The 9,400-nt window shown below is 38.2% G+C and overlaps 2 protein-coding genes across 3 annotated transcripts; both read left to right on the top strand.

Moving 5' to 3' along the window:
* On the top strand, positions 7 to 3,680 carry LOC105163421 (trichohyalin-like). 2 transcript variants are annotated; one of them, XM_011081750.2, is made up of 2 exons: positions 7 to 2,516; positions 3,236 to 3,680. In XM_011081750.2, the coding sequence occupies exons 1-2, from the start codon at positions 65 to 67 to the stop codon at positions 3,238 to 3,240; spliced, it is 2,457 nt and encodes an 818-aa protein (XP_011080052.1). In that variant the 5' UTR covers positions 7 to 64; the 3' UTR covers positions 3,241 to 3,680. The 2 variants fall into 2 exon arrangements, with proteins under 2 accessions (XP_011080052.1, XP_011080050.1); XM_011081748.2 differs by having other exon boundaries at positions 3,097 to 3,680.
* On the top strand, positions 3,501 to 9,242 carry LOC105163420 (rootletin). The gene is made up of 4 exons (XM_011081747.2): positions 3,501 to 3,564; positions 5,121 to 7,780; positions 8,104 to 8,279; positions 8,370 to 9,242. The coding sequence occupies exons 2-4, from the start codon at positions 5,440 to 5,442 to the stop codon at positions 8,883 to 8,885; spliced, it is 3,033 nt and encodes a 1,010-aa protein (XP_011080049.1). The 5' UTR covers positions 3,501 to 3,564; positions 5,121 to 5,439; the 3' UTR covers positions 8,886 to 9,242.

Genomic DNA, 9,400 nt, shown 5'->3' with positions numbered 1-9,400 from the left:
AGTTTCGGAGATTGAGTTTCGGCACCGGAATCTGGATTTCGTTAGAGAGTCGGTGGTGGGGAGGATGATGGAGATTGAGTGTCACAGAAAATCGCTTGAGAAACGGCTGAGGGATTTGGAGGAGAGGGAGAAGGAGTTTGATTCGTTCAGAGAGGGAAAAAAGAGGAAGTTGGCGTCGGATGAAGAGGAGTTGAGTTTGAAGAGGGAACAGTTCGTGTATGAAGTTAAGACGAGGGAGAAGGAATTGCATGAGAAGTTGGTGTCGGTGCATGAGCATATTGAGTGGTTGGAGGCGGCCCGGACTGAAGTTCAGGGCATTCGGAGGCGAGCGTGTCAGAAGTTGAAGGAGATTGAGTCCCAAGAACAGAATCTAAGATCAGCCCAGGAATCGTTGGCAGCGAGGGAGAAAAAGGTTGAGGTAATCATAGGATCCTTGGATGAGCGGATAAGAGTGGTTGAGGAGAGGGAGAAGGGGTTTGATAGTTTTCTAGAGAGGAAAATGAGGGAATTGGTGCTGAAAGAGAAGCTATTGAGCGAGAAGTGGGAAGAATTTGTTAAGGAGATTAAATTGGCGGATGATAAGTTTAGAGATCAAGAGAAATTAAGGCATGGCGTCATTGAGAGGTTGGAGTTGGCAAAAAATAAGCTTGAGGCCGTTAGGGCAACCATAGATGACAGGTTCAACGAGATTGAGGTTCGGGAGACTGTGACATGGGAATCAGTGAAAGCAAGTATAAAAGAAGCTGATTTAATCAGGGAATCACTGGAGAAACAGTTCAAGGAGTTTGAGAAGATGAAAAGAGATTTTTGTTCGTTCCAAGAGGAGAAATTGCAGGAGTTGGTTTTAAAAGACCAGCAACTGAGTGTGATGAGTAAAGAGCTTGTTAAGGGTGCCAAGTTGAGGGAGGAACAATTGACTGAACGAGAGAAGTTGAGGGACAGTTTTCTAGAGGGGAAAATGAGAGAACTAGCACTGAAAGAGAAGCGTTTGAGCATGAGGTGGGAAGAGCTTGTCAAGAAGGTTAAATTTGCAGATCATAAGCTCAGAGATCAAGAGAAGTCAAGGCATGGCATTGTCGAGCGGTTGGAGTTGGCAGAAAATAAGCTTGAGGCTATTGAGGTGACAATAGATGAGAGGTTCAAGGAGATTGAGATTCAGGAGAATATGACTTGGGAATCTGTTAAAGAGTGTGTAGAAGAAGCTGATTTAATTAGGAAATCGTTGGAGAAACAGTTCAAGGAATTAGAGAAGATGAAAAGAGAATTTCATTCATTCCAAGAGGAGAAAACGCGAGAGTTGGTTTCAAAAGAGCAGCAACTGAGTCTGATGAGTAAAGAGCTTGTTAAGGATGCCAAGTTGAGGGATCAACAATTGACTGAACGAGAGCAGTTGGGGTGTAAGCTATTGAAGAGGTTAGAGTTGGCGCAACATAATGTCGAGGACTTAAAAGCAATGGTTTGTAAGAGGTTTAGAGAGATTGGTCTGAAGGAAACTGAGATTAGCTCGGTTAGTGATTGGGTTGAGAGGAAAATGGATGAGGTCGACTCTAATGCAAAAAAGTTGGAGGAAAAAGAGAAGGGAATGATAATAAAGGAAAGTCAGTTGATTTCTAAGGAAGACAAACTTCAAAGGAAAAAAAAGGAGCTTCACATGAGGGAAAAGAATTTGGTGTCTTGGCAAAAAGAACTTGAAATTAAAGAGAAAGAAGTTGATGCAGCAAAAGAATTAAATGAACAGCAGCTGGAAGAGCTTGAACGCAGAGAGAAGAATCTGAATTCTGTGAGAGGGTTTATACATAGTTGTTTTAAGAAATATCTTGCTACAAAGAAACAAGTCCAGTTAGAAAGAGATTTGGTTGAGAAACGCGCTAGGCACCTCGAACACAAAGAGCAGAAACTTGAGTATATGGTGAGACAACTAGAATTCAGAGAAGTGCAAATCTGGGATTATCTTAAAGATCTCGAATTGAAGCAGCAAGGATTGACTGATGCATGCAATGGGGAGATGAACATAGAACCAGATGAGTCTGCAGACTTAAAATTCATAGTAAGAATGGATGGTAAAACTTTGCAAATGTTCCTAAATGACCCTGAAAAAGACTTGGAATCAATGGGTGATGAAATATTTAAAGTTCTTCGCCTATCATCAGATCCAGCAAAACTAGTTCTAGATGCAATGGTGGGCTTTTACCCTCCTCATTTGAGAAAAGGTGATATGGAGTTCAACGTCAGGAAAACCTGTATCATTCTGTTAGAGCAGTTAATTAAAATGTTGCCAAATATTCAACCTTATGTCACAGAAAAAGCATTTGAACTTGCTAGTGTATGGAAGTTGAAAATGAGACCCTCTGCTCAAAATCCATTGGAGGTGTTGGGATTTTTGAATCTATTGGCTGCTTATAACCTAGCCTCCCATTTTGACAAAGATGAAGTTATAAGTTTTCTGATGATGGTTGCTCAACATAGCCAAACATCTGAGTTATGTCGGATTCTTGGTTTTCCAGAAAGCATTACAGGTAGTTTGTCCTAGACCTATAAATTTTTTCGAGTTTTTGCTTTGCTAACATGATCTGTGTCTGCATTCGCATGAAAGTTATGTCTTAAGCTCCATATTCATTAATAGTTCCTCTTATCTCAAATATGTAACCTGTTACTCACAGTATTGTGTTCCCTAGGTCAAGATTATTGCCTGCATAATTTTTCAACGAGCGGTGAATATTTTATTGTTTTTTGTTCTTTCATTAATCAGTGTTGTGCTTAATTATAATGAACTTGATAATGATAGTATTTTGAGAGCATAACCAAAATTTCACTTAATAAAGTTTTCTTCATTTGAAATTGGAAGGAATATTTTTCTGTTGTGGGATTTGCCTGGCGCTTGTCAAAGTCTTGATTGATTCTCTTAGTGTTTCTTGATGGATCCAATTTTACAAAGTTAATAGTATCATTAGGGAGAACCACAAATGCAGAACAATATATAAATAGAATGCTTTTAAGTTTATTCTCTTTGTAAACATATGCAAGCTGATAATCTGTACTAGCTACATCCGAATGAATTTGAATACACTGCTAAATAGAGCAAATGCCTATTCACAGATGCCTCTGCTCAATGTGTTTCAATATCCCAGATGCATAATTGGTCTAGAGCTGGCTCAAACTTAAAGAACATGAAACTTGGGAATGTTATAGATCATGATTCTTATGTGTTGACCTACACTTTTACATCCTCCCATAGTCTGAATCCATAAGCTGTCGGGCTCAAATGCTTTTTGTCTGAGAAAGAGACAGACCTTTCATCAGTCTATAAAAACTTACACCAATTGCAAAACTGATGAACACAAAGAATGAGCTAGCTCCGAAAGAAGGAACGCCATCTTCAACAGCTCTTGGTTGCGGAAATGACAAGCCAACCATCAAGAGCATGACAAAAAATCCGTTTGACCAACGAGGCGAATAAAGCTGTTGTCTTTTGCCTAGGAAGCTCAACTGTTGCGAGCATGTTGCAGATGAGGGTTCGAACTATCCTGCTACGCTGATGCTCCTACTTTTTGGAGAGCTTTTCAGGTGATTCTCAAGCTCACTTCTCAGAGCAAGGATCTTCGTGTATGACTACTTGTACAGAATCTTTTAGAAGATGAAATGAACTGAACATATATATAAATATTTATATCTTTGTTGTATTTTCCCTCTTTGCTCATCATCGTCCTATTTTCTTTGCTAATATTATGCTACTCAGTGGCCCTACAATCCTGGAGGGGAAGATTCCAGGATTTTCATTCAATTTGCAGTTATGTAAAAGAAAACTAAATTTATTTAGGTAAAATGTTAAAATCATCCAAGAGATTATGGACAAATGAGATGATGGCAGCATGCTTTGAAAATCCTTGTGTATCAGTGACATCTAATACGTATGTATGGTTGAATATATATATATATGTGTGTGTGTGCGTGCGTGTGCGTGTGCGTGTGTTGTGTACTTGTAGGGTGTACACGAAGAAAGCACAATTATGTTAATTTTCATAGATACAACAATAAGTAGTTAATATTAAATTTAGGATTAATTACGTTTAGATCCCATCTAAAAGTTAAAATTATATTTTGCTCCAAAGGACTTCTGAAATTATATTCGCACCCTCTCTAAAAATTTTCCATCTACACCTGAAGCCCTTCCGTTAGGATTTGGACGAAAATTACTAACTTAAGGAAAAATAATTACATAAATTTTTAATTTTGCTCCTCATTTAACATTTTCATGTATACTTTTGTATTTATAAAGAGATAAATGTATGTATGGATATATTTATAGAGAGTGATTTTAACATCATTATATTTTTTCTCTTCTAAATACAAAATTATTATATAGGAATGTTAAATAAGGCGTAAGCTTAAAAACTTATATAGTTTTTTTTTTCTTTTTAATTTTTGGCTAACCTCAGCGTTTTCCGTTTAAAGTCTAACAAAATGAGTTAAGTGTAAACAGTGAATTTTAAAGAGGATGTAAGTATAATTTTAAAACTTTGAAAAAAATTATAATTTAATATTTTAAGAGGGGTTTAAATTTAATTAAAGACTCGTGAAAATTAATAACTCGTGACATAATTATTATATATTGATAGAATAAACTCTTCATTAATTTTATATAATTTAGTTTATGAAAAGGTATGTTTACAATCATATAAAAAATGATAACAAATAAAACCAAGGACTGCGGATAGAAAAATAAAAAAACTTAATTAATTATTTAAAAAATTGACTCTGCAAATTGAATATGATCTTGAGCTTAATTCATTGTTCCTTAAGATTATTTTTCTCTTCCCAGCTAAAATAATCATATTAATTCTTAAGGAAAATTACATTCGCTTGTTTTAAGATTTAATATGTTTATACGTAAATTTTCTATAAATTAAAATATTACACTTAATATTTATTTGGGTCCAATAATTCAATTTTTTATTGGTTTTATACCGGTACTAATAAAACAATTAAATAAAATTTATATTTATATTTATTTATTTATAATTTATTATAAATTAAATAATTATGTTTTTGATAAAATTATTTTTTCATAATTGCACATGATAATATTATTTCAAAATTATTGTCTTAATCAAAATGAACAGGTCTGTGAAAAAAAGTTACACGTGGCCACCCTCCGTTGAGTTGTACTGCGTTCTGGCTCTACAGTCACCTTCACCCCTGCAACTCTTATCACCGTCCCAACGGTAGCTTCCACTTTCCTTTTTCCCCCCTTTGCGAAAACCCTAATCTCTGTATCCTCCTAAGCCCGTCTAAAATCTTTACCTGTTTACATAGTATTTTATTTGTCAAGGACATTGATATTTCTTTTTCTTTATATATGAGCTTGTGTTGGTTTGCCTGCATTTGGAGAGGCGGTGTGTGCTTTTGCTGCATGGTGATGCGTTCTTGATTTTGGCGTCAATGGAGCAGCTTTTGGACGCTTTCAGACGAGCGCAGGTGAAAAAAGGTAGCCCTTCGGACGCGATTCTTGACATGGTGCATGAGTGGAAAGATAAGGGCGAGAATCTGTTCAAGTCTTTCGTAGGTTGCGTTTCGGATCTTGAGTCTCGAGAAAAGAATCTGAGTTTGGTTGGAGAGTCGTTGGGGAAGCGGTTGAAAGATTTGGAGGAGAGGGAGAGGGAGTTCGACTCAAGAAAAAGAGGGATGTCTTTGAAGGAGAGAGGATTGAGTCCGTATTGGGAAGATCATGGGAAGGAGCTTGAGTTGAGAGAGGAGAAATTAGATGAGCAATTGAAGTTGGTGCATGAGCATATAGAGAGCTTGGAGGTTGCCCAGAGTGAAGCGGAGCGCTTGCGGCTGATGGAGAGTGAGAAGTTGAAGGAGATTGAGAGGAGGGAGGGGGAAGTTGATTTTATTCGTGGTTCATTGGAGAAACGGTTGAAAGAGATTGAGCGGAGGGAGAAGGAATTTGATTCGTTCCAACATGGAAAATTGAGAGAATTGGTTTTGAAGGAAGAGCTTTTGAGTAGGAAGAGGGTACAGTTTGATAAGGAGATTGAATTGGTAAATGAGAAATTTGGGAAGGTGGAGAAGTTGGGGTCTGGGCTTATCAAGAGGTTGGAGTTGGCACCGAATGTTCTAGAGGGCATGAAGTTGATGTTAGATGAGAGGTGCGAGGATATTGAGTCCTGGGCGGCTTCAGCTCACAAATCATTGAAGGCGATTGTTAATGAAGCTGATTTAATACGAGAATCACTGGAGAGCCGGTTTAAGGAGTTCGAGAATATGGAGAGAGAGTTTAATTCATTCCAAGAGGACAAAATGCAGAAGTTGGGGTCTGCAGAGCGAGAACTGAGCATTATGAGGGAAGAGATTCTTAAGGAAATCAAGTTGAGGGATGAAAAATTGACGGAGCAACAGGAGCTGGGACATAAGCTTTTGGAGTGTTTTGAGGGAATTATAGCTAAGAAGTTTAAGGAGATTGAGGCCCAAGAGGTAACCCTGAATGTGGCCCGTGAAACATTGAATGCTAGTGCAAAAGATTCTGATTTAAGTAGAGAATCAATGAATGTACGGTTGCAAGAACTTAAGAAGAGGGAGGAGGAATTTCATTTGTACCAAGAGCAAAAAATGAGAGAACTGATGATGGAAGAGGAGAAATTGACATTGATTAGCAAAGAGTTTATTCAACAGGTCAAGTTTAGTGAGGAGAAATTTGACAAGCAAGAGAAGTTGGTCCATGGGCTCCTAGAGAGGTTGGAGCTGGCGGAAAACAATGTCAAGAACATGATTGCAATGGTGAGTGAGAGGTTTAAGGAGATCAGCTTGAAGGAGATTGAGCTTAATCATATTAGGAATTCCGTCGAGGGGAAAATGGATGAATTAGAACTAAGAAAAGCGAAAAAATCTGGGAAACAAGAGAGGGGAATTAGAGCAAAGGAAGATAGTTTGATTTCTATGGAAAATGAAATTGTAGGGAAGAAAAAGGAGCTTGCGTCGAAGGAAGTAAGCTTAGGATCAAAAGAACTCGAATGTAAGTACAAGCATTTGGAAGAGCTTGATTCGAGGGAAAAGAATCTGAATTCTACACGAGAATCTAAACAAACTTGTTTTAAAGAACGTCTTGCATCAAACAAAGTATATAAGCCAGAGAGGTATCTCAACCATGCTGGATATCTTGCGGAAAAAGATCAACAGACAGTGTGCAAAGAATTAGAGCTGAACAGCAAACAAATTGGTTTTCATTTTAAAGAGCATGAATTGAAACATCCGCGACTAACTGATGCCCTTGATGCACAGTTAAGAACTGAACCAGAAGGATCTGTAGACTTGAAACACGCAGTGGATGTAAAATCTTTGGAAATGGTCATAAACAACAGCGGGAAAGACTTGGAGTTGATTGGTGATGAAATTTTTAAACTTCTTCTCCACTCTTCTGATCCAGCTAAGTTAGTTCTGGATGCTGTGGAAGGGCTTTATATACCCCATTTAGGGGAAGGAGATATGGACTTGAACATGAGGAGAGCCTATCTTATGTTAGATCAGTTAACTAAAACGTCACCAAAAATTCAGCCTTGTGTGAGAGAAGCAGCAATTAAGCTTGCTATCAAATGGAAGTCAAAAATGAGAACTATTGCTGAAAATCCTTTGGAGGTGTCGGGATTCTTGCAATTCGTGGCTGCTTATAATCTATCCTCCTGTTTTCCCAAAGATGAGCTTTTAAGTTTTGTGAAGACGGCTGTCCAACATAAACAAACACCTGAGTTGTGTCGCATTCTCGGTCTGACAGAGGACATGCATGGTAGTTTCTTGTCTTACATTCCTTTTTTAGGTTCTGCCACATGCAAATTAATATCCTCTTTTGAACACATAAATTATGTGGTATGCATGTAAATAATTTTGTTCATTATTTTTACTGGATAGGTGAATAAAATTCTGTTCTGATGAAGTTTTCAGGCTTTCAAAATGTGTTGATTTCTCTAATTAGTGGCTCCTTTCTGAACATCCATCTATAACACTTCGCTCACATATCTTGCTATATTTTATGGTATTCTCTCTTCGGTTGTTAGCTTTCCGCCTTTCTGCTGTCTTTTGGTCAAAAAACTTCTTCTCCTGTGTAAATAGGTTTGATCCAGAATCTTATAAATGAGAAGCAATATCTTCTTGCTAGCACCTACATCTGCGAATGTGAACTTGAGAACGTTTTTCCACAAGCAGCGGTCCTGGATTATTATGTAAAACATTCAAAGATGTTAGCCAATGCAAAACGTAAAAGGGAGCATGACTCTGCTGAAGCACAAGTACGGTGTTCTTCCCTGAAATTTTTCTGGCAAGTGTAAGTTAAGTGAATGATAGTATCCCTGCTCATATATTTATCAACATGATGTCAGGATGAGGCTATTGATAGTGAGATTAAGGATCTGCGCTATGCAATCGAACATATCATCAAGTATGGGCTTGAATACGAATATTCGGTCGACACACTTACATTGAGGATAAACCAGTTGGAAAAGGATCGAGAAGGCATGAAAAATAGAAGGCTGTCATCATCATCTAATCCAAGAAAACAGGAATCTAACAAAAGACCTGCTCATGCAAATAAAAGTAAGGCACAACAGAGGCAACATGAGGCAACCAGAGAAGTTCACCGTGTCCCAAAGGCTCAAGTGCCCGAGCAGGGTTCAGAAAAAGGATCTCACCTTGCTTGGAAATCTCGACATTGGCAAAGTAAAACAAGAAAGCGTCATGCAACTGGACCTTTCATTTTCCACGAGCCTTGTTCACAACAGGATCAGACAATGATTCATCTGAGTAGTGCCCACAAACGACTCAGGACAAACATCTTATCACACGAGAGCAGATCCCACCTGCAAGGTTGCCATCTAAGTCCACCTTCAGAACACTAGAGATTGAGACGCTAACCCCAGGAGAGACTATTCCATTTGTGAGCTGTTAGGGACTGCAATTTTGACAAGGATAAAACAGGGAGCAGGAACATGTTGCAGTGAGGTCACCTACTCTGGGCATCTCAAAAGTCCCCTACCCATGGGCCATAGCTGGGTTTTGCTTCCTCCAATGAACAATGCTCTGATGTTCCAACATTTTGTAGTGCTGTCGAGGGGTTAGAAAATGGCATGTTGTAGATTTTTGTACAGGAACTTCTAGAAAGTGTATTGACAATCCTTCCTCAACATATTCAAAGCACACTTGCCCCTGTTGTGCTGAAGCCCTTAGCATCCAAGGGGAGGTGAGCTTTCTTTTCAGTCCTGTAATTTGTGAATACCAACTAAAAGTTGCTCCAATATTTTATGATCTTGTATCATTTCCTGGGAATTTCGACCGGCTTCTGTACAAGAAAGGCTCTTCTACAATATGGTAACAATTACCATATACTGACTACAAAATTCTTCCAGTATCTGTA

This window comes from Sesamum indicum, linkage group LG6 (assembly GCF_000512975.1).
Source record: "Sesamum indicum cultivar Zhongzhi No. 13 linkage group LG6, S_indicum_v1.0, whole genome shotgun sequence".
NCBI classification, from domain to species: domain Eukaryota; kingdom Viridiplantae; phylum Streptophyta; class Magnoliopsida; order Lamiales; family Pedaliaceae; genus Sesamum; species Sesamum indicum.
The sequence above is the reverse complement of the archived record's forward strand: the minus strand, read 5'-3'. Positions and strand labels throughout refer to the sequence as shown.

Excerpts from the sequence above, each read along its gene's own strand:
- LOC105163421 (XM_011081748.2), top strand. The coding sequence starts at position 65 with ATGATGGAGATTGAGTGTCACAGAAAATCGCTTGAGAAACGGCTGAGG. Across the intron at positions 2,517-3,096 it reads TTTTCCAGAAAGCATTACAG|ATGCCTCTGCTCAATGTGTT; the intron begins GTAGTTTGTCCT and ends GCCTATTCACAG.
- LOC105163420 (XM_011081747.2), top strand. The coding sequence starts at position 5,440 with ATGGAGCAGCTTTTGGACGCTTTCAGACGAGCGCAGGTGAAAAAAGGT. Across the intron at positions 7,781-8,103 it reads TCTGACAGAGGACATGCATG|GTTTGATCCAGAATCTTATA; the intron begins GTAGTTTCTTGT and ends CTGTGTAAATAG. Across the intron at positions 8,280-8,369 it reads ATGACTCTGCTGAAGCACAA|GATGAGGCTATTGATAGTGA; the intron begins GTACGGTGTTCT and ends ACATGATGTCAG.